At 42.7% G+C, this 25,550-nt stretch overlaps 2 protein-coding genes and 1 long non-coding RNA gene across 3 annotated transcripts in view; 1 reads left to right on the forward strand and 2 right to left on the reverse strand.

Annotated features, from left to right (window-relative positions):
• Window positions 1-25,550, forward strand: part of LOC143353767 (uncharacterized) — a 227,103-nt gene that overhangs the window by 174,993 nt on the left and 26,560 nt on the right. The window lies entirely within an intron of this gene.
• LOC143353761 (hemolymph lipopolysaccharide-binding protein-like) lies at window positions 10,181-17,749 on the reverse strand. Its single transcript, XM_076787324.1, has 4 exons — window positions 17,612-17,749; window positions 14,817-14,899; window positions 12,215-12,418; window positions 10,181-10,633 (listed from the first exon to the last, which is right to left on the reverse strand). The coding sequence occupies exons 2-4, from the start codon at window positions 14,872-14,874 to the stop codon at window positions 10,332-10,334; spliced, it is 564 nt and encodes a 187-aa protein (XP_076643439.1). The 5' UTR covers window positions 14,875-14,899; window positions 17,612-17,749; the 3' UTR covers window positions 10,181-10,331.
• On the reverse strand, window positions 20,406-24,653 carry LOC143353818 (uncharacterized). Its single transcript, XM_076787423.1, has 9 exons — window positions 24,456-24,653; window positions 23,616-23,744; window positions 22,978-23,303; window positions 22,772-22,848; window positions 22,569-22,690; window positions 22,172-22,315; window positions 21,744-22,031; window positions 21,345-21,569; window positions 20,406-20,811 (listed from the first exon to the last, which is right to left on the reverse strand). The coding sequence occupies exons 1-9, from the start codon at window positions 24,580-24,582 to the stop codon at window positions 20,507-20,509; spliced, it is 1,743 nt and encodes a 580-aa protein (XP_076643538.1). The 5' UTR covers window positions 24,583-24,653; the 3' UTR covers window positions 20,406-20,506.

Consider the following 25,550-nt stretch of genomic DNA (forward strand, 5'->3'; position numbering starts at 1 on the left):
CGGATCTTAGCTAAACATCCGTTGTTCCGCGCAATCGAAATTGGATTAAAGCCATTCCTCGCTCTGCTCCGCTCCGCTCCGCTCTGCTCAGTTCCTCTCCGCTTCGTCCGGCTCCCAGAGAAGGCTCGGACTATCGCCGATCGAGGTTCCCCTTATCCGGTAGAATTTTAATGGACGCCAACAGAGAGGGTCTCCAAGTAGAATCGACGAGTGGCTGGCTCGAGTCCTGGCAGAGTGGAAAGGTAGCTTATCCTTTGAAATTACGGTCATCCTCATTATACTGGACCCCCGCCCCGGTGACCCAGTTAACCCGCTCTGCATCGCTCTCCCACGGCGCTGATAACGCTGACGGGAATCGGCGTTCGCACGCGACACGTCCACGTTTGATAACGTTCCTATTGACCCGGCGAATTTTCGAATTTATCGAGCATATTCTCTCGACGAAGCACGTTTCGGAAACGAGTAATTTTATACCGAGCTGGAGAAGCTCTTCGGTGTCAAGAATAATTCGAATGATCTTCCTCTTCCGCACGAACATTGGCCTCGACAAACGTTACACGAGCAATGTCGTATTCGATCCTTCGGGAACGACGCGTCGCATCGCTTAAAACGAAATAAATATGTATTATACGAAAGAACTTCATCGTATTTCATACAGTGTTATTAGTTACTTCTGGAGACGTCGTTTAACGCATTCTAACGGAAACAGTGCGTGGGAACGACGTTCCAAGAAGTAAATAATAACACTCTGCATGAAAGACAATGAAATTCTTTCGTATAATACATATTTATTTCGTTTTAAGCGATGTCTTATAGTATTGTCGCGGACTGTAGCTTCTTAAACCCTAGAACTTCAGTAAGCAACATTTTCTCGTACCGTTTGACATAACCAAGATGTCCAAGTGTACAGAGCTCGTGGGACACACTCTATAAAATATAATTAATCGTGAACGTATTACGGTAACGTCTTTAACAATATCTTTAACAATTTCGTCTTGCTCGTTGGTTTCAGCAGTGTCTCGAGGGTTCTAAACCACGCGACCTTGGGACAGCAAGAGCCGCCTAGAAAAAAGTTATCCAGCGACGAAACGACGTTCCACACGGTGCCCGGTTTTCGACGATCTTCTCCGTCCCATTTCTCCGTTTCAGCTTTGGTTTCTGTGCTCCGGTAACAGACGGTAATTGAAAAATGCCCGGAGCGCTTTGACGCGGTCCTCGGCCCTTTCATTCGCGAGGAAACTGTCATCTCCCCCACCCTTTCCCGCCTCCATGTCCCGGAAACCGAGGCTCGAAGAAGATACACGCGTAATACGCGAGCTAAGGCTGTGAAACGCGGCCGCTGCTCTCTGGAGCCTTCTAACCGTGTCGTCGAAGAAAGCGGCATGCAAACCTGGTCGCAACTAGGCGAGGCGAGGCGAGGCGAGGCGAGGCGAGACGAGGCGCGAGTTGCCTGGCCTAATTAGGAGCCTATGCCTCTGTTGCCTGCGAGCCCGTGAATCCCTGCAACCTCGTGCAAGCTCAAAGCCGCGACACGCGGCGATAGAGCCTCGACGCGAGGCACAAAGCCGCGGAGGATGCGCGCCCGACCAAATGTCCCTAGGAGGAATTCCTCATTACGAGAGGCCCGAGCTGATCTCCCGGCAACCACTCGTTACCGAACACGCCTCTATCTAGATATCCGACGGCAGCCCTATTACACCCTGTTTCCTCGACCCTGCGATCCCAGAGAGTTCATTAAGCGCAGCCATTTCTTTTCCGCCCGATCTTTCCTCTAATTACGCCGCGAAACGTCAATTTTGCGATCGAGTAACTAGATGGATTTCTAAAACATTATCTATCGTCTTCCCTTGCAACCTCGGTATCGGTATTCGTACGCTGTGGCAATCTTTAACCAGTTAACTGTGTTTGACGAGTATACTCGTCATGGAGAAATGGCGATATTTTGTGTCGTGACGAGTGTACTCGTCAAAACAGCTGTAATTCAAACAGCGGTTAATTTTTGCGACGCAACTTAGGTACACATTTTTCGAAGAGCAACAGCTGACTGGTTAACACGAAAACGTTAACTAAAACGTTTTCAATCAGACATTTTTTAATATATCTCTTCTTTGGAGTACATGTTACCATAAAAATCGTAAGAACCCTGAGGACATTCAATCTTGCTGTTATTATAAAGGGATAAGTCTAAGTCACGTTTAGGGCTCGGTAGTTCTAATTTCCATCACAGTGTTCAAATTACTTTGACTTTCAGGGATGTTTCTGGGTCGAATATTCTGCGGTCAACTTGTTAAGGCCAATGCGTACCTCGCAATATGCCAGCACAATATTACAACCCTGGTTTTGTATCTAGCGTTTAGGAGCCGACAAGCCTGCCAGACTTTGAAACAGATTTTCTTCTGTGCATGGCACAGAAAAAAATGGTTTTAGTCTGCTTAGAATTTGTTTTGCCATTTTATCTGCCCTGGATGTTAAATAAAATAATGTATCTTCTGAACCTTTTTGCAGAGATTCTGGATTATGCAGATATTTCATAAGGGATACAACAATCTTGTCTCTTCTTTTAGATATTTCTTCTGTAATAACAACGAGAAACTCATTACTAAATTCAGTATTCAGTTTTACTAAAGTTTTCAATAAGAATTTAAGAGAATTTAAGAATTTATACGTTATAAAATAAACGAGATTCGTAAGAATTTTCCTAAATTCAAATTTCTCGAGAAATACTGGAATTCTTCTCGAGAAATGAGAAATAATCCCCGGATCAACCGGCAGACAGATACATAGATCCGCGAATCATTTCACCGAGCTAAGGTGACTGCCGCGCGCGCAGCTCAAACAATCGGTTTAATCACCGGGGCAAATTTATTCGCGCGCGCCCTGCTCCACGAACATGCCGTACAGCTTTCGATTGATTAGCGATTAATCCGGGTGTAATTATTTGGCCGAGGCATCGACGCTTTGTGCCGAGCCCAGCCGGACCGAATTTTCGAACGGTATTGGAGACACGGTGGAAATGCCTGCGGCAAAGACGCGTATTAATGTTACACGCCGCGGCATTAATCAATTTTAATTAATGCGCGGAGGCCCATTCGTGCTCATTCAAATGGCGATCGAAGCGAAATCCTTCGTGCAACTGACCCCTCTGAAAGGAATCGATGCTTCCGATAGAAACCGGAGAATGTTGGATTTCTCGAAAGATTGAAACTTTTTGGAGCACTATGCGGGGGAGCACTATCATCTTGGAGGTACAAAAGTTCTTCATTTAACAAAAAATTGCCGTTTTCATCTCTTTGGTTTGCAAGACTTTCTGTTATAAGTGGATCAATGATGTCGTCCAGTAAATTTAAATACAGATTGCCAGTCAAATTCTCTTGGAAAAATAGAGGACCTATAATAGCATTTCCTAAGATGCCAAACATTTATTTTTTCCGGCCATTCAGGATTACTTTCTCTAATAAGATGTGGATTTTCGTCACTCCAATAACGACAGTTATGACCATTTACAGCATCGTGTAAGAAAAAAGTGCATTCGTCACTAAAACAAATGTTTTTAATTACATTAGGAGTGACGTTGATCGTATTTGTTAATTCCTCACAAAACTGAATCCTTCTGTCAAAGTCATCTTCCAATAACTTCCGATGCAACTGCATTTTATAAGGATGAAACTTGTTAGGTTTAAGTAATTTGTGCATAGATCCCACTGATACACCAGTTACCATTGAAACTTGTCGAATTGAACTAGTAGAATTCACAGTAAACTGTCCTGTAATTTCCATTCGATCAGCTTCTTTTATGAATTTCGGCCAGTTTCTTTTTAAATTTGTCACCGATCCTGTTCCCTCAAACTTTTCAAACTAATTGTAACACGCACATATGAGAAACATGTGTACCAGGATGTCTCTCATTAAACGTAGCAGCAGTTCGACGAGCACACTGATCAGCTCGATAAATAAAAATTATTTCTATCGGTTCTTCTAAAGAATACACCATTTTATACAATTAATTGTTATAGTATCTCTCATTACGATGATTCACACTTGACTAAATAGTACAATCTTACATTGAAAGACAGAGAACATGAACAAGAGATCAATAGAGGACAAATTTGTTTTCAAACGGTACGTACAACTGGAAAACATCAACGATTTGCGTTAAACAATTTTACACAATAATATGCCCCGCTCTACTTCTCTTTAAATATCTCCGAAACTAGTGCGCGGATAAAAAAAAGTATCCTACGAAAATTGCTGGTCTTTTTACGTACAATAAGATCCGATAATAAAAAATATAGGTTTCCATACAAAAAAACAAAGTTGACCTTCAAATGACCCTGAAAACGTCGCCCAAATAAAAGACTGATACTGCCCCCCTCTTTCCCCCTCGAAATCCTTGGACACGTGTTTTACACTTTTTTAATATCTTTCGAAAGAGGATACCGAAGAGTCCGCCTAAGTTCATGTCAGTGGAACAGGTCGGCCACTGGGCAAACGTTCCCGATATTCTGAGGAAACCGCACCTTTTGCCGGGGGATGGTGGTGCTCTCGTGATGGATGGCCGGTGCTCTGTCCCGTCGAATGCAGAGCACTTGCTTTTTTATGCAAAATTTCCGTCCGAGTCGTTAATGGTCCGGGCTGTTTTCTTTTTTTCTTCCGGCGCCCGTCGTAATTCATCATCCGTCACCGCGTCGCATCGCGTCCGCGCAAAAAGGCCTGGTCGAGGAACGGAATCTGAGAGTCTGCGAGAGATCCTATTAAAACGGGGAAAAAGTTTCTTGCCGAGGTAAAAAGCGATCGCGAGGAATAGTGTCTTTGCGTTCGGTTTTCGGGATCCGTCGTCGCGCCTTCCGCGACGAGAGGGGAAAAAGAGGGGGGGGGGGAATGCGGTTCTGGAAAGTTTTGAGCAAGCGAAGTAAATTCTAGCATCAACTCCGACGGAGACGGCGTGTTTCCGCGCGACAGCGCCGCATATTTCGACGTTGCTCGTCGCGTTTTAATCACTTCCGCGGGAATTAAACTGTTCCCCGCGCGAAGACAACAGCCAGCCAGTAGGGTTAACCGCGCGGAAGCGTAGAAAAATGGATTTACAGCCGCGAATTGTCGCGCTCGCGACACCGGAAACCGGGTTAGAGTACTTTTTACGGGGCTTTTCCATTTGCGCTTCCGCTGGACCGAGCCAGAGGCAGTTCAATATCGATATACTCACCAGCATGACCGTAAAATCGAAATGTCGAGTTGTCGAAAGAGCCCCTCGGTCAATTTTCAAGATCCCGGAAATAACAGAGCCAACACGATTCAAGAATTTCGCCCAGTTCTACTTTCGATATGAAAATACTCATTCTAGATCATTTCACTTTTACATTTCTTGCCGTATGTCCTCGAAAACGTTGGAAATGGATTATCGAGTTTCTCCCGAGAAAAATGAGTACCCACACGACCCCATTCTGACGAGCTTTAATCACGTGGGCATTTTACAAAGCACTTTTGCAATTAAACAAATGATGCGGTAACGGGGGTCACGAGTGTCGGAAGTAGGTCGTGTTTGGACTCATTCTTCTCGGGAGAACGTAACTAATCCATTAATAACACTTTCGAGTAGATTTCGTGCTCCATACTAACCATAATTTAATCATAAGATTGCTAGAAATGGATTGCTGGCATCATTGCGAGAAAAATGAGTACCCACACGACCCCATTCTGACAAGCTTTAATCACGTGGACATTTTACAAAGCACTTTTGCAATTAAACAAATGATGCGGTAACGTTGGTCACGAGTGTCGGAAGTAGGTCGTGTTTGGACTCATTCTTCTCGGGAGAACGTAACTAATCTACTAATAACACTTTGGATTAGATTTCGTGCTCTATACTAACCATAATTTAATCATAAGATTGTTAGAAATGGATTGCTGGCATCATTGCGAGAAAAATGAGTACCCACACGACCCCATTCTGACAAGCTTTAATCACGTGGGCATTTTACAAAGCACTTTTGCAATTAAACAAATGATGCGGTAACGTTGGTCACGAGTGTCGGAAGTAGGTCGTGTTTGGACTCATTCTTCTCGGGAGAACGTAGCTAATCTATTAATAACACTTTGGAGTAGATTTCGTGCTCCATACTAACCATAATTTAATCATAAGATTGCTAGAAATGGAATGCTGGCATCATTGCGAGAAAAATGAGTACAAACACGGCCCCTTTCTGACGAATATTAATACTCAACGCAAGTAACAACAATCAGAAAAATTATGTTACACATTTAGGAGAAGTGAGTCGTGTTGGTACTCGTTCTACTCGGCAGAACGTCGCCGATCGATCTACGACGCTCCGATAACGATTCACCGTCGTATAATAATTCTGCTTGAATAATGAGTTATTTAATCCAGGCGTAGAGAAGCATTTGCTCGCGAATATCGTGTTCGAGGGCATTTGGGCGTTGCTTTCAAGCCGTATAGGACGCGAATTGCGCAATATTCAGTGACTGGGCAAACAACGGTTAAACACTAACACTTCTAGCCGGCATAGCAGGACGAGTGTTTCCCCAGCGAAACGCGGTTGGGCCGTCGAAGCGAATTGTCGACAATAGGGGGAGAAAAACCAGCAACTTTCGCGCAAATAACTTTTTGCCGGGACGTCAGACGAAGAAGCAGTTCGAGATGAAAGTAAATGGAACACGGCAGCCGTCGGTTTCATATGAAACTTGCCGTGGAACTTCGCCGGACCCGATGGAAAAATTTATTGTTTGGACGACGCGAGTCGTTCACGTGCGAGAGACCCCCGCTCGTTGACACAATTAAGCGTCCCGTTGACAAACGAGCCGATAAGTTAAGCCATAGTTAAACAATACGGCGGGGCGAGTGCATTCTGCCGAGTCGAGCGTACCTCCAACAATTTCACTCATTTCCAGAAAATTCGACGAGAGCGTGTTAATCGCGTTACGATTTTTACAAGTTTTTCGTCGTTCGGTTAGAAACAATTTTCTCGAATATCGAGCATAGCACTGTAAACTCGATTTCGTGATTGGTCGTCGCAGGAAAGAATCGTACATATGAAAAAATCATGGAGAAGTATCGATCACTGTCCCATATTCCGCTTCGTCAAAAAGAGGATACGATGAACACATCGAACCAACGCGTGGGACTGTAAATAGAGAGTAAAAAAAAAAAAGAGTATCGATCATTGACCCACATTCTATTCCACCGAAAAAAAAGGATAGAGTACTTTGCTGTAGGTGGTGTGTTAGGTGGCGAAAAAAAAAAAGAAAAAGTACAAAGTAATCGAGAATATTGATCATCGGCCCACGCTCTTCCACAAAATAGAGAACGCTATAAATATGCGAGCCGCACCACGGGCAACAAAAACTTGAAAAATAACAGAGAATATCACTGGTTCACCTTCCAAAAGTATGGCAGGAAGTTCGCGTTACTTACGAGTGACCTGGCACAAATTCAATTAGCCTGTAAGCTAGTTAGAAACTGGTCGAACGACAGCGCGGCATGCTGGGAAGGAGACTGCTCTTAAAATAGCAGCCCCATCGTGTATGAAAATAATTTAATAAATACAGAAGCAATGGTAATGGAGTTGGTAAAATGCCCTCCGAAATTCTGCGAGCTTTATGCTACACATCAATGTCGAATTACAGATTAACCCTTTGCACTCGAAGCTATTTTAACACTAGGTTTACGGAGCACTAAAAGCGACCATTCTGCATTACTTCATAAAAATAACAAGAACGTGCTACCCACATTTATAGCAATATTTTAAAAATAATATATACCCGAAGAAATAAATTTGCTAAATAATTTCTCATGTATGCATCGTTGGAATCTTAATAATATTAAATTAAAAATATTAGAACCCGTCATTTTGACGGGTCCCGTGAATCTAGTGTTAACTCCGAAACAAAACATTTCTTCCAACCAAGAAAATTACCCTTCTATACATTTTTTGCGTGTTATACGTACGAAAATGGCACAACTTATTTGTGCAATACTGAAATGTTTAGTAATTTATTAAATACACACGAATTTAATAATGTAAAAAGTATTTTGAATAATGACACAGCAATTTTTAGTGGCGCCTTACAGTCGCCATTCGAGTGCCAAGGGTTAAAAATTCACCATACAGTACAGTGCAACTGTAAATAGTTGTAAATAGCAGTAAATAGTAATAAATAGCAGTAAATAGCAGTAAATAGTAATTACTGCTCTTGGCACTAGGTTTACGGAGCGGAACTATTTTTAATTATTAGGGGTACCCATTAGTAATCAATTCTTTGCAAAGAAGTTGAAGAGGAAGCACTTATTCTTTTTCAATTTTCGGTACAGCCGCTTGTGTTCAAAATATTCTAAAAATTTTTTTCACAACTCTGTAATAAAATGGCGGCGTCCGTACCCTCCGAGGATCATATTCGTCATTGCATACTTTTTCATTTTCATGCGGGATTTGATGCAACGGCAACAGCAAGCGGACCCTGGATTTCTATAAGAGGGGGATGAAAAATTTGCAGGAAAAGTGGCTTCTTGATAATGCTGATAAATTAAGAAATAAAAACTTGAATTTACTACAATCGATTACTTATGGGTCCCCGTAATACTTCATAAAAATAACTGGGATATATCTATCAACATTTCTACGCATTCTTTTGTACCGAGAGAAATAAACTCTCGATAATCGCAAATTAAAATGTATCGGGACACGTGATTTTGACGGTCCCCATAAAAATTGAACAAGCAGTTCGGAAAGGTAGCCGTTCGATTGGTCGAGACGAAAAAGCGAGACGATAGAGCGGAAAGGAGCGCGCAAGGGTTGATCGGGGGCGTAAAAACGCATGGCGGAGCCAATAGGGACGAAAAAGCTTTGCTCTCAAAAAGGAATCGACCCAGAACCCACCAGCGTTTCAGGGTCCTCAGGTCCCCCGACCCGGAACTGCTGAACTCGGTGAAATTCGGCCGGTCGGTTTTGCGGCTTCCCCGCGGATCCTGTAGGACAATTTTTACAGGACGACGGCCGATGTCAGCTCCCGGCGGGATAACAGCGACGCCGGACGCAAAACCCTCGGCAAATTGGCAACCACCTACGTATCTGCATACATTATGTGCACCGTTCAAAAATCGAGCGGCCCTATTGACTTTGGACCGTGTCCGCCGGCGAAAACCTCGAATCCGGGACGCCGAACGACCTCCAATGAAAATACCAAATTTCTCTCTGACCGCACCTAATTTTCCCACCTCCCCCTTTTTTCCCGCTCGATTTTCCGGCCGTTTTTCTCCGACGAGATAAGATTGCGGCGCTTCTTCAGAAAATAGCTGCGAATCCGTTTTGATTCGTGCGAATTTGAAAGAATTAATCGGATATATATAGAACAGTGGAAACATCGGAAGAACTTCAAGATAAGATCTATGAACCCTTAGCACTCGAATGGTGACTGTAAGGCACCACTAAGAATTGCTATATCATTATTCGAAATATTTTTTAAATTATTAAATTTATTTGTATTTAATAAATTACTGAACATTTCAGTTTTGTAGGAGTAAGTTGCACCATTCCCGTACGTATAACACGAAAAATGTATATATAGAAGGGAAATATTCTTGGTCGGAAGAAATGTTTCGTTTCGGGGTTATAATAGCTTCGAGTGCAAAGGGTTAAGAAATTGCTTGAAAACAAAAATCAATCTCCATCTCGCTTCGGTTTGTTGCAATGGACAATTTTTATTTTGCACAATGATCCGCGCCGTCTATTGACCTAGAGTGTTATTTCCCCCGCAATAAGATATATTTTTTGTGGATTGACCAGCTTCAGGGAAAAATGGAAATTCTCAAAACATTGAACTGATGATTGCTTTTATACGAGGCTACATATCTTTACCTAGTTTTGTGCAGTTTTTATTCGGATCGACGAAGAACAATTTTAACAGAGCGTTTCTTCGCGTTGTTTTTGATCGCAGACATCGTTTCCCATCGTTTGATTTTGAAACGTCTCTTGGCCCCAGTCTTTTTTGGAGGTCAAAACATTAATTTGTTCAAACGTGGACTCGCAATTGACTTTCTAGCACACGCACATAATTTCTCACGGGAAAAATTAAATGACAAATCAAGTCATTCACGCTTGTATTTCATCTATTCATACATATTGTTCTCACTGAAACTATCTATCTATCAGTATAAAAAACGCCGGGGTGTCGTGATGTAGGCTTTAATTAACGAACCAGGATACATATTCGCGGTACAACATCGGATTTCCGTGTGATCCGCGAGCGAACCGAGTCGACTCGTTCGAATCGATCGATTATCGCACCGGTGTCGCGAAAGAGCGGCGAACAGCAACGATTCAGAAGATGTCGATCTCGCAGATGTAGGGATGATGAAGAGTGCAGACCACGTCGTCCAACGAACCTTCCTTCCTTATCACGCCACAGTTCTGGGCTCCGCCTAAATTGTCAGGTTCGTTCGGCCATAACGTCGTCCACGTGTCGAAGCCGGCTTTCTCGAGCGACTCGCCGGTTAGGGTGATCCAATCGCCCTCCTCGAATATATCGTGAATGCCTATCCACGCCTCGACCATGTTCGCTTGCAGAACAAGATTCACCAGGACCTTCTCCTCGGCCATGGAGTTTATGATCGCCAAGTGACCTAATGAACATACGGCCGTCAGAACTCATCGATTGTTTTCGCCGATTGTTATCGTTCTTTTTACCATTCGCGTGTGCGATAATTAATTGTAGGTTGCGGGACACTTACAAGGAAACGTGTCTCTGTTACCTATGGTGATACTCGGATGCGGTTCACAATGATTTTCATGTGAAAATGTTCAAAGATAGTGTGGAGGCAAAACACTGTGTACAAGATGGAAAAAGAGGGGAAATAAAATGGAGTTCGTAAAAAGAGTAATACAAGAAAGGAATTGATACAGTAAAGTCTTGATCCAAGCCCAGTCATCGTGCTGTGACATAGATCGTGTAGGGCCACTGTTTTCTCGTGACACGCACCGGGCGGCCGATTAAACTACTAAATACAGTTCGAATGGTGTCGTGTTTAGTGTCATTTTAATCAGTAGAATGCCACAAATAAGTCGGCGAAAGTCCCACGAAAGAATAATATAATAATAAATAACATTTGCAATTGGATTAGTGGGCTAATTGGATAGTAGGTATCGGATTACGCGAGCATGTTCACACTTTATGCCAACCAGGGGAGGGGGTAGGCGAACTGACTAAGATCGTGTAGCTCCGTTCGGCTTAGATCGACACTTTACTGTACGTACAATTTGTCTAGGGTGTGCAATTTAAAAGTCACGAGGTAAACGTCTCAGGCAGCCTGTCCTCTCTGAATACAATTGATAAAAATGTTCAAATAAAGATATTTACAATCAGTCCCATAAGTAAAAATCGCATAACTTTGTCAATATTGGGCTATACTACTTGAATTTTTCTGAGAAGTTAGAACTATTGCATCACTACATGAGAAAAATGTTTGATTCAAATTGCAATTGGTCGAAATTACAGAGAAAGTACTAAAAGTTGTACTTAGAAAGTACAAATCGTACTTTCTAAATTTTCAATGCAAGTCCACATCAAAAAGTTGCAAAATACAATTTTTAGTATTTTCTCTGCACTTTCGACGAATCGCAATTCTTGTAAAAAATATTTTTCACTTCACGTAGTGATCCAATTATTCTAACTGCTCAAAAAAATTCAAGTGGTATAGTGATATCGCAGAATTTTGCCCTTCTCAGGGAATTTCGCCCTTGTGTGATCATTTTCGAACATCTGCAGCTCATTGCAACGTTCCCCGATTTTGTTGAAATTCTCAGAATATGTACAATTCATCTACAAATCGTACTTTCTACATTTTCAATGCAAATCCACACCAAAAAGTTGCAAAATACAACTCTTAGTACTTTCTCTGTAATTTCGACCAATTGCAATTTTAATCAAACATTTTTCTCACGTTATGTGGTGATCCGATTGTTCTATAACTTCTCAAGAAAATTCAAGTGGTATATTCCAATATTGACAAAGTTATGCGATTTTTAAGAGCGTACGAACACTTATGGGACTGACTCTAAACGAAACGCTCTATATGTCTCTACGTTGAGATAAGGAATCATGTCGTGTTTGGATTCGACGAGTAGATTGGTTTTTCTTTTGGAATTGTCGCGGACGGTTTTTGGAGGAGATAATTGTTGGAATTATGAGCTGTCATTTGAATCACCTCCATCCTTGATACAAGCCTCGCGAGCCGTGTTCCATACGATCTTCCTCGGGTACAACTTATGCGCGCCTATACCGCGAGTGACAACATAACCCTCTTTCAGCTTCGCGACGTAGTTGTCGTTCTGTCGGCCATTTACGTAAAACATCTGCGTTTCAGCGTCGTAAGTGTTGTGACATCTCGTCGGCTCGTACGTCTGTTCGCCTGCAAACAGGAGTCGGTTAAATCGTTTGTTCCACGATCGATCCTAAACGCGAACGCGACGAGCGCCTCTCGAAATTTCAGGATTCCGTGCCGTACGAAACGTTCGGGCAAACATGACTGCGCTTTGAAAAAGTCTGCATTGTTCCGGAGATTGAAGACACGGACGCTACAACGTTTAGAACAACCGACGATTGACGTGCAATACTACCGGAGGGGTCAAAATCACTTGTTTTATTTATTTCTTCCACTAATTTACTGCTTCGTGAAAATTTTCCCCATAGTTCCTAAGTAATTTTGTGGGATGAGATATTTCTGCAGATCACGAGAAAAAATAGAATTCCGATTTTCTGAAAGCATTATGGCACAAAATAACTAATTCTGCGATGCACGAAAACAGAAGCATATCAATGTATACGGGCGTTACGTGTTTTTATATACAAGCGAAACTATTGTTACGGCCGTGGAACAATATGATTAAATTAAGAAGAGAATGAAAAAATCACAAGTCTCGGTATATGTGGGTATACTACATCAAATTTTATAACAAGAAGACAGAAATAAAAGGAAAACTGCTTTACCGAATTGATGATTTACATATTTTAGAAAAAGCCATAGAAACTTTTACGAAACAAAATGTACTGAAAATGACTAATGATTAGAACCCTCCTTGGTTGTTCTAGTGTTAAACCCCTGGCACTCGAAGCTGTTTTAATTACAAAACAAAATATTCCTCCAGACTTAGAACATTTTCGTTCCACATCATTTCTTTCGCTTCACGCATATGACGCATAGCGATTTCAACTTGAAATTGGAATATGTGGGCCGTGGATATTTATGGAAAATCAAAATTGGTGGCATTTTGTTCACAACACGTTCTTAAATTCCTTTAGTGCTTCCATTGTTTGAAAGTGCACCAACTTGTTTTTGTCGTAAATGCATAAAATCCGTCGTCTATTACTATGAGTCTACACATTGGGCTATTACTATACTGGAACGTTAATGTAAATCTACGGAGTGGAGTATTAATATATTAACATTAATGCGAATCCATGAATTCGACTATGAAAATGGGAAGATTAATATGGGTCTATGAATTGGAATATTAATAGGAATGCATGAATTCGAATATGAACAGTATTGATCCTCGCATTAACATTCTAATATTAAGATTAAAGACCCAACATTAATTTTCTAATTTAAATAGAGGAACCAGGAAAGTCCAGGGACTTCTAGAGTCTCGAGAAACCCATCAAGGTTGATCAAGAAGTTCATCTAGGGACTTTACGATGTGATAAAGGCCTTCAAGGTTGTCTTAAAAATCTTTAGCCTCACAGACGACCCCTCTGCCAACCCTAAAAATTCCTAAAAGTCAGTGAAGATCCTTGCAGATCATCTAGTGACTTCTGCAGTTCACTAGAGACCAATCAACGGGTCCTAGAAGGACCTGTAGAGGATCGAGCATTTTCTACAGAGTCAAAGGATCTTCGGTTGTCTTTTAGAAATTCCGAGAGACCTTCAAAGGCCTTTTAATGACCCTGAAGAGTCCCTAGGTAGGGCCTGTAGAGGCGTTAGCTGTCTTTAGATGGTCCAGAATTTTAACGAGTCCTTGGAGACCTTGTCTGAGCCTAGCGGCTCGACGGAGACTGAGGATTCTCAGCTTCTCGGATGTTCGTTTTGATTTCTGCGCATGAGCATGGCTCGATTGCGCGGAGTTCTTGGAAGAGGGGATTCGTATCTGCGAAAAGCTTCTCAGAATAGTAATCATTTTAGTCAATTATTTCTCGATTGGTTTCACAGGCTCGGATTGCAATGATTATGCCAGCTATTGCTGTCGTTAGACTGTGGACTTTACGCGGTTGCGATACAAATCTGTGGAACTCAAAACCACAGACAAATTCAACAATACATAATTAAAAAGAACAATATGGAACTGTTCCTATTTGGCTCTTGCATAAATATCCGCAGTCCAATAATCATTCCATTTGTATGGTTGTAAGGTTAAAAAGTTAAAAAATCGAATAGAGAGAAGATTATATTGCATTCTTAATCACTTTTCGAAATAATACGCAGCCCAGTTGTCAATAACATATAAAGTTATGTTATTTTTTAAATAATTGTCTTGGAGATCCACAGTCTAGTTGTCAAATTCGCGCGACTGTTGGATTAGTTTTGAAAAAATTATCACACGAGAAATACAATCTTATTTTGAAAAAAAGCACGTCGACGTTCGTGTCTCCGAAAGAATGCAGACAATAGAACCCAGTTTACAATAAACAATTCCGCAGGTTTGAACGCGATCGCTGGTAAAGGTCAAGGGTCCTGAAATTTCGCGTTGCAATTTGCATAGGTGGATGATCGTGTGCAGGTGGACGGATCGTTCGGCGATTAGTGTACTCACTTGACAACTGAAATAGTTCGCCGGCGACAGCGAGGATAATTAGCAAGCTCTTGTACATCTCAGCCGCAACATTTACGAGCAACCTACCGAGAAGAAAAAATAAAACAAAATTACGCGAACGGTTCGGGGGCAGCGAAACCGCTTATCGGCTTATCGGCGTCCTTGAGGATCGAGTTCATTCGTCTGGATCGCGTTCGAGGTTCAATCACACCGGAAAGAAGAACCTGAAGACCTTCGTAATTACAGTCAGTCCCATAAGTATTCGTACGCTCTTAAAAATCGCATAACTTTGTTAATATTGGACTATACCGCTTGAATGTTTTTGAGGAGTTAGAACAATTGGATCACTACGTAAAGTGAAAAATATTTTTTACAAAAATTGCGATTGGTCGAAAGTGCAGAGACAATACTAAAAGTTGTATTTTGCAACTTTTTTATGTGAAGTTACATTGAAAATGTAGAAAGTGCGATTTATAGATCTGTATGAATTATTCGTGTTCAGAGAATTTCATAAAAATCGATCAACGTTGCAATGAGCTGCACATGTTCCAAAATGATCACATAAATTCTTAACTTTTCATCGTTAAATGTTTGTAGCTCGGTGCAATGTTGACCGATTTGAAATATTCAGAATATGTATAATTGATACAGATGAACAAAACGTACTTTTCAAATTTTTAATGTAAGCCCGCATAAAAAAGTTGCAAAATATGACTTTCAGTACTTTCTCTGTAATTTCGACCAATTGCAATTTTATTCAAACATTTTTCTCACGTTATGTAGCGATCCGATTGTTCTAACTTCTCAAGAAAATTCAAGTAGTATAGTCCAATATTGACAAAGTTATGCGATTTTTAAGAACGTACGAATAATTATGGGACTGACTGTACATACAATGACTTCCACGAATATTCGGACGCTTTTAAAAATCGTATAACTTTGTTAATATTTGACCATACGACTTGGGTTTTTTTTTAAGAAGTTAGCACAATTGGTTTGCTATGTAAAGTGAACAAAATTTTTACAAAAATTGTAATTCATCGAAATTGCAGAGAAAATACTGAAAGTTGTGTTGTACAACTTTTTTATGACAGATGTTTTAAAATAAGGGCGAAATTCCCTAAGAAGGTCAAAATTCTACGACTTTCGCCCTTTAGTTATCATCGTTAAATGTTTGTAGCTCGGTGCAATGTTGACCGATCTGAAATATTCAGAATATGTATAATTGATACAGATGAACAAAACGTACTTTTCAAATTTTTAATGTAAGCCCGCATAAAAAAGTTGCAAAATACAACTTTCAGTACTTTCTCTGTAATTTCGACCAATTGCAATTTTATTCAAACATTTTTCTCACGTTATGTAGCGATCCGATTGTTCTAACTTCTCAAGAAAATTCAAGTAGTATAGTCCAATATTGACAAAGTTATGCGGTTTTTAAGAGCGTACGAATACTTATGGGACTGACTGTAGGTACACCGGCCGGTAAAGCGTTCGAAACACATTTCAAATCCTCCTCAAAAAGGTTTATTTGGCGCACGCGCGAACAAATAAACGTGTCCGGTACCAGAATCGCGAATGCATAAATTAATCGTCGCACAAAGTTACGCTCGGCCAGCCTTGAATCTGCTAAACAACATTCGCGACGAGACTGCACTATGCTCAGGTGTATAGCATACGCGATTCCACGGAAACCCTGAAGACTAACAGGGACTCCGATCTTTCCTTCTCATTTCACCTTGCACGCGCGATTCTGCAAAAATTCTGAAAATACCGCGAACATCTTCGATCCTTCGGTTAATCCCTTCTCCGATAATCATTAACTAGATTTTTACGTAAAACGAAAATTGTCTGCACTAATTGCAAGGCACAGGAGCCGCATAGACATTCATTTCTTTGTGAAATCACTTTAACATGTTGGAAGTAACACAGCAGAATTTTCAAATTTTGTAAATATTTTCATTATTTTGTGTTTTAGTTGATAAATTCATGAAATCCGTAGTCTCAAGAGCACATTGCTAATCATACCGCGAACGTCTTCGATTCTTCGGTTATTCCCATCTTCGATAATCATTAACTAGATTTTTACGTAAAACGAAAATTGTCTGCACTAATTGCAAGGCACAGGAGCTGCATAGACATTCATTTCTTTTTGAAATCACTAACATGTTGGAAGTAACACAGCAGAATTTTCGAATTTTGTAAATATTTTCATTATTTTGTGTTTTAGTTGATAAATTCATGAAATCCGTGGTCTCAAGAGTAGGTTGATAATCGTACCGCGAACACAGTTCAGAGGCCAACGTAAACGCGACTCGAATGTTTTCTGCACTGACCCGTTACTGATTAAAAGAGGGAATCACAGAGATTGCCAATTTCGTAATTAAATTCAAGACTGTTATCCGCTTGATACAATATTACACGAAAACAATGAAAATTGAAAGATCAGCCCAAGAAACGTATCGACACTCGAGACTGCATTCTGTTTTATGAATGGGAACAAAATAAATATCGGAAAGAAAGAAATTCGAGATTAAAGTTTCGCTGCGAACAAAATGTCAATCACACTGCAGTTCGTTGCAATTCAAAATTTCAATTTTCTATAAAGATCCACCGTTCGCACACTTCAGCCGAAAACTATCCACAAAACCGTGTCCTACGATGCACTCTCTATCCTCGAGAACGGATTTCCGGCCACGCAACGTCTGCTCTATGGATCACTGTTGAACGCATCGATCGAACCTGGATCGCTGCCGTAAGAGAAAAAGCAAAGGCCACGATGCGCGTCGACTCACCGTGCATAATTCTAGAAACCGTACTGCCGCGAGTGTGACTCTTGCCGAGCGATTATGCGAATTGACGGAGCAGCACTGGCGTAGTTCGCTGCTAGCACCGTGATCCGTGACGATCGACTGACTCGCGAACGTCTCGATCGCGGATCGCATCTCGCGTCGCGTCTGCAACGCCCCCTTTTCGTCTTAATACCGATCGCCAATGCCCTTGCGTCTCTTCGGTTCCCGGTTTCTCGCTTCTTCCAGAGAAGCATGATCGCTGAATCCGCAGGACGCGACCCGGCCAAACTGGAAATCCAGCATTCCACAACGACGGCATAGCTCGTTCGCCGACGACCGGCGACCTTGGAGCCGATGATTCGTGCGGCCATCGCCAGTTATCATCCGTGGATCGGTACACAGACGAACCGATCACGTGCGCTATCGAGAGATAATTAGAATCGCCTTTACTTCTCGACCAGGTGGGAACCACGGGTTTTTGCGCGAAACCAGCCGGGCTCGATGATCGACGCTTCCAGGTTGCGCGGACTCCGTGATCACCGAGATCCTTCGATCGACGGTCTTCCCCGAATTACAGGTTTTGCGCTCGGTATTAATCATGTTTCACTTGAATCTTCTGCTTTTTCTATGAGTCTCTATAAGAGACAATTTTATCAATTTTGTGTTCCCCGGATTAGCGAACCTATTGCTCCCCGCATTACTGCAACCTTTATTCGAGTCAACGAATCTATTTGCTATTTCAATTGAAGACTCCCCTATTCTCTGTGAAGTCTAATTGACAGATTTGTCAATTTTGTGTTCCCCGGATTAGCGAACCTATTGCTCCCCGCATTACTGCAACCTTTATTCGAGTCAACGGATCTATTCCTATTTGAGTTGAAGACTCTCCTATTCTCTGTAAAGTTTAATTGACAGTTTTGTCAATTTTGTGTTCCCCGGATTAACGAACCTGCTGCACCCCGCATTACTGCAACCTTTATTCGAGTCAACGAATCTATTTGCTATTTCAATTGAAGACTCTTCTATTCTCTATAAAGTCTAATTGACAGATTTGTCAATTTTGTGTTCCCCGGATTAGCGAACCTGCTGCACCCCGCATTACTGCAACCTTTATTCGAGTCAACGGATCTATTGCTATTTCAATTTAAGACTCTCCTATTCTCTGTAAATTCTAATTGACAGTTTTGTCAATTTTGTGTTCCCCGGATTAGCGAACCTGCTGCACCCCGCATTAGTGCAACCTTTATTCAAGTCATCGGATCTATTGCTATTTCAATTGAAGACACTCCTATTCTCTATGGGGTCTAATTGACAGTTTTATGAATTTTGTGTTCCCCGGATTAGCGAACCTGCTACACCCCGCATTACTGCAGCCCTTTTCGAATCAACAGATCTATTTGCTATTTCAATTGAAGATTTTGCTTTTCTCCATAAACTCTGAATGAAAGTTTCACAAATTTTACATTCCCCGGATTCTCGAATGCATCCTTCCCCGGATTACTGCCACTTATGTTTTTTCCTTATCACTTAAATGATATTTAATTAAGTGATTCCCTTGTCACTGTAAATTCCATGTACGTCAATCGGCTCAGATTAGAGTCTTTTAAAATGGGAGCTTGCGGTTTCACTGTCAAGTTTAAGCGATAGTTCTCCGACCATAATATTTACCCGTTTTCTTATCGATGACTTGTCGTGAACTTGTTGCACAGTAGAAGAATTCGTGCGATAACGAATCGTAATTCATAGTCATAACAGGAAAAGACGATACTTTCCTCGTCGCGGTAATCGGATTTGGTGGTATCGCGGCTCCGGAACACTGTCATGGTTTTTACGCCGTTAAATATAATAACAAAACACAGCCAGGCTGTAGATTCTTATGCAAAATACTTGTTTGCGTCAGTTACCAAAAGAACAGAGGTTAGACTCGCGTTGAAGAAGACACTGTATCGAAGACACGTACTTTTGTACTGTAGACATCAATGTAATTAACATAACGGTGTTCGTTAATTACCATCATCGATACGGTGATAACAGGAACAGACATGTCGAGTGACATATGTCAGACAATGTCACCTGTCGCATAGTATAGTCGTGTATGATCGCATTCGGTGGCGTAGAAAATTTACACATAACATCCTGTTACTATCACCGGGAAAAATGTTCACCATGCTATCTCTTCTTTAGAGTATAATTAGTACAATGCGGATGTTTATGCAATTTCCAATTTTTACAGACAGATATGAAGAAAATGGAATGAAATAAAATCCTACTTTTAATGGGAACGGCTTTCGTAGATCCAAGGCAAATAAAAATCATATTTAAAATTCTTTAGCATTTTTTGAAAATTGCCACAAGCTGAAAGATCCACAGTCTAACAAACAGTCGAACGGCAAGATCCTACCGAGAAGAATGAGTCCAAACACGACGTCCATCGGACCAGTTGAACCCTAGTACAGAAATGCTTCGCTGGATGCACCTGTTACTAAACGCGGTTCGAATGGGGTGTTGTGGGTACTCATTCTCATCGCAAGAACCTCCGCAATTCAACAGCGACACTCTCGCACCGATACAATAAACTTTGCAGAAACGCGATATTGAAAAACACAAAATTTCCCACCCCAATCCCCTGTAATATCGCGAACAGTAACAGACAGGTCCCGAAAGATGTCATCAGAAAATAAAAATTAGGCATATTGTTCAAAGGTTCTGGACATAGCTACAAAATTGACTCTTCTCGCAAGACATGGATAAGGAAATAAATAATCGCAGGGAGGAGCTGAATAACGCAAGACGGAGATAGCAAGTATATCGTGATCTTTATTGACAAACAATACGGATGGTATACGACGGTATGGTCGGACGGGACGATCGAAATTTTTCGATGGCACACGGGTCAGTTTAACAGAGGTTGATTTCGCACATGTAGGCGTGTAGGTAGTCGCATTCGACGTCGTCCATTCCTTCCTCTTTGATGAGGGCCGCGCAGTTCTGTCGACCGCCGTAATTGTCCGGTTGGTTCGGCCACGGGCTCGTCGACCAATGCTCATAGCCGACGCTATCGAGCGACTCCCCGCTTAAAGTGACCCAATCTCCCTCTTCGAACTGATCGTGGACACCTAACCAGACACGATCCACGCCCTCCTCCCTCATCCAATTCAGAAGGGTGGTCTCCTCGGTCGCCGAGTTCAGTATGGCTAAACTAGCTGCGGAACAGTTGCCCTTCATTACCCTCTCTTCCCCAAACCTGACCGTCATTCTCGCCTCTTTATCATTCAATCAACACATTCAACTGTTAATGACGTTACGAAAAATATACCATTGTGTTAAGGAAACTCTAGAGAATCGTCCTACGTAAAAATCGTTCGTCTAGCTTTTACGGTTGAAGCGGAAAAAATGGCTAAAGTTGAAAATTTCATGTATTTTCTTTAAGGGGCCGGTCAGGTAGAGTGACTACATTACCGTCAAAAAATGGTTTCACGTGCTTCAAGTTTCAGTCCTTATATAAGAAGATTTTGTTACAAAAGAAAAAAGAAGTAGATTGTCTGATTCTACATCAGACGCGTTATGCTTCTTAAGACGTGGTTTCGAAAGAAAAGCGTAATGTTTCGCTTTATAAAAGTTTGGTAAAAGTTTCCCGATATTTATTGATTTTATTAAAAATTCTCGAGAAACGAAAAACGTTGAGAAATCAGGAACACTGGTCAGGCAGCGACAACCGCCCCGTTCCAACAATTACCTCCTTCGTCCATGCAAGATTTTCGAGCCTTGTTCCAATTGATCTTGCGCTTATGCATCTTGTGCACGCCAATGCCCGGCCGAACGGTGTAATCGTCCCTTTCCAAATAGGTCACGCAGTTCCTCATCCCTTTGCTAACCGACTGCGGCGCGCCGCTAATAAAAAACACCTGTTGCGCGGCTTGATAATTGTAATTGCCGTTCATATTGACTACCGTCGGCGAACCTGGAGACAAACGCATCCTAGTGAGAAACCGAGGCGAGTCATTCTACGGGAAACATTCCGAGCAGCGCGACAAGCAACGTTCACAAAAGTTCACGTTCCACGGATCTCGACGAGAATGAAGATTACCAGTGGGAACGTCGAGCCAGCGTGCTCGAAAGCGAAAATGATAATCACCTTGATTGCGGTTGGTCAGGTTGAAGGCTCTAGGCGTCCCGAACACCGCTTCGAGCGTGTCGTCGCTGACGGAGGTGGCCGCGCGAGCCGGCACGCCTAAAACGCAAAACGCCCCGAGAAAAGCGAGCAACGCTGACAGGTGGTTGGACATTTCCAGGTCGGTGATGCGTCGAGCAATTCGATCTCGATCGCTGTATCCTCGAAGAAGTCTTCGCGAGCTTCGTTCGAGGAGCGCTCTGGTCGACGGGTGAACGCACTCTAGCCTCTCCGTTCGACTGTGTCCTCGACAGAGAGCATCGGATCAAGCGGCAGCGGGTTGCGATAACATTGGGCGGTCTGATACACGTCGGACGATCTCCGATACTCGACTCGACGGACGCAACGACCGCGATACGCGAGACACGACTGAGCTGACCCGAGCTGCGAACGCCGCGACTCTCCTCTCCTTCTATCGGCGTCCTCCGTATCCCCGCTTACGCCGATCTCCTTCGCCTCTTCTTCTTCCAGCTTCGGCGCCGATCGCCACGCTTTTTTCCTCTTGTTGTTACCGCGAACGACAGACTCCGGCCAAACTGGAATTCCCGGCGCTTCGTCTCGCAGCCAACGAATCTCAGGTCGCGATGTTTGCGGGAGATTATATTCGCCTGACGGACAACAGACGCCGCGCGCGCGCGCGCGCGCAGGCCAATCGGAGGTCGTCGGAGCACGGAGTCATCGATAGCGTGGGGAAATTTTAATGACTCAAGCGCAACGCTGCGACTGCACTGTCTCTCGCCGAGCGCGAGTTCGACGAATGCACGGAGAACGAGCGTGATCGAGGTTTACGGAAATACGCGCTCTCGTTTGGTAACCATGATGGGAAGTTAGGTTTGTTCGTAGGTTCGCGAGAGTATCGCCATTGAAATGGCAAGATTCCCACGAGAAAAATGAGTACCAACACGACCCCACTAGGATCTCATCGTGATGCGTTCCGTGGCTAGTGCAGGAGTGCTTCGGTCGATGCACCAACGATTTAAAGCGATCCGAACAGGTCCGTGTGGGTACTCGTTTTCATCGTGGGAACGTCTACGGTAGAATTAGAGCACTCTCTTGTCGAGTTAATAAACTGCACAATATGCACGAGAACAACTACACTTTATTCAAACAATATTTCTAGTAGAATGATACGGTGAAAGCGACATATGCTGGCCAAGATTCAAACTAACCGTGTTTACAGAAACGAAAACAGATCTCAGTCCTCAGATTTATCGCATTCCGAAGACACAAGTGATTCGCATAAATTGATTTCACAGATGAAGGGCTCCAGGTGAAGGCATCCCCAATCGTTCATCCCGGTGTCCCAAAGAATTCCACAGTGTTCAAGATTCAACAGATTGTTGGGCTCACCAGGAGCCCATGGATGATAGCTTATTGAATCCAACGACGCGCCGGTCACGGTGACCCACGTGCCTTCCTCGAACATATCGTGGAGGCCTAACCAGAGAGACGGCAGGGCCCTTTCTCGTTTCCACAGTTTAAAGAGATCGTATTTTCGCGCAGAGTCCATCACAGCTAACTGACCTACAAGAAATACCTGCTTCATCGTCTTTCTCTAATATTCCTTTATTCTCGCGAAGAGTACAGTGATTTCTCTATATATGTCGTCAAGGCCTAGGCGATAAACGTCGCGGAATTATTCCCACCACCGCGAGCTACACCCCGTGAGGGGCCGCGAAGCTCGAAAGACTTCGAGGAGTGCAAACATAACTCGGGTGTGTATCCTGGACAATACAAGACGCTGGCAACACCCTTGTTCGTGACATATATCGAGAATACACTGTATTAGCCCTGTATTAGCACTGTAATATCTTCCAACACGATCAGCGTAATTACCTCCTTCGGCCAAACAAGTCTTTCGAGCATCGTTCCACGACTTTCTTGAACTATGGATCTTGTAGGTTCCTACGTCGGGTATAACGATATAGTTGCCCCCCGTCAAGCTGGACACGCAAGGTACTTTGCCTGCAATAAGTCGAGCCGTATTAAGACAAAATTACGTCAGCTCAGTATGACCTCTCTGTATGAACCGGCGATAACCGTTGGCCTACAATCAGGAATTTCCTAGTAGAAAATCTTAGCTCTTTCATATTCCTAGGCAAAATTAATCAACTCTCAGAGCATACACGAAAGTATGCATTCATTTCTGAAAGTTGTTTCAACTTCTAACCGTACCATTGAAGATTATAAGTGCCCATAAGTAATCAATTATTTGCAAAGAATTTGTTTTGTCTTCATTTCTGTACCGATCGTTGAAGACGGAACACGTGTTGTTTTACAATTACTCGTTACGTTTTACAATTTTCGGTAAAGCAGCCTGTGTTCAAACTGTTCTAAAAAGTATATTTTTTTTTACAACCCTGTAACAAAATCGTGGCGTCCGTACCCTCCGAGAATCGTGTTCGTCGTTGCATGCTTTTTAATGGAACGGTAACAACGAAGAAAATTTGCGATGTTTATGGAGATGTATAGAAGGTCAACAAGTGTCAACGTTGGCTCAGAAGGTTTGCTGCTGGTGATTATGATCTGGTGAGTGTGTTTTAGATTTCAAAATAATTGATTACTTACGGGTCCCCCTAATATTAATTCTCACGAAGCAAATTGTTGCGTGTTCACAGTCTCCTGAGTTCCCCTACGCTACAAGACCCGACTTTTGAAAGCAGAAAAAATATTTACCGCCGATTTGCACGTGTCTCTTGGGCCGTAAAATATCTTGGAGGGTTACATCAGCAGCCTCGCCACCGTGGAACACCAAAATGAAAAGTGCAGCACACGCGAAAGCGAGGAAACCTAATGAACTCATTTTGGCGGCCTCCGTTGCTTGATTGTTCTAATCCCTTCAAACTTCTGTGACAACTTCTCGAATAGCGTTCTCAGTGATCGCTAACTCGGATGCATCGAATGCGAGGAGAGATGCACAACTGAGCTGAGACTTGATCAGGAACGCAGCAGATATATGTACTACTTATGCGGTTCAAGTCGTTCTATCGTTAACCTTTCACACGGGGACTATCCCTGTTGAGAAATAACGTAAATAATTTTGTCATAGTGCTGAGTACTGTATCTCAGTGCTACATCTACAATTTTATTTGTCGCCCGTCCGTTATTTTTACCCTAAATGCACAACATCCGCTGTCTAATGAATATCGTAGCCCCGAAAAGAATCATGCGGCAAACGGGGAATTACAGTTCAAAGTTCATTTTAAGCGCGATCGTTGCTACAATCACTCACACAGGACGCATTGACACAGCAGTCAGCATTTCTCGTCGCGATTGTCGGAGCAAAAATCCCGAAGCAGAGGGAGGATCTACCTTTACGTTGGTTTTAGGCTCGATCCTCCAAGTCAATTCGGTTCCAAACGCGCTAGGGAAAGAATATTGCTCTAGCTGCTCCCTTGTAATCTGCTTCTCAATAGTATTCCATTACGGCTCACTATTTATTGTAAATACTGCGACTGCACTGTCTCTCGCCGAGCGCGAGTCCGCGAGTGCACGCAGAACGAGCGCTCTCGTTTGGTAACGATGATGGGAAGTTATGTTTGTTCGTAGGTTCGCGAGAGTATCGCCATTGAAATGGCAAGATTCCCACGAGAAAAATGAGTACCAACACGACCCAACTAGGATCTCATCGTGATGCGTTCCGTAGCTAGTGCAGGAGTGCTTCGGTCGATGCACCAACCATTTTAAGCGATCCTAACAGGGCCGTGTGGGTACTCGTTTTCATCGTGGGAACGTCTACGGTAGAATTAGAGCACTCTCTTTCCGAGTTAA

The sequence above is a fragment of the Halictus rubicundus genome, chromosome 4, assembly GCF_050948215.1.
Source record: "Halictus rubicundus isolate RS-2024b chromosome 4, iyHalRubi1_principal, whole genome shotgun sequence".
Taxonomy (NCBI): Eukaryota; Metazoa; Arthropoda; class Insecta; order Hymenoptera; family Halictidae; genus Halictus; species Halictus rubicundus.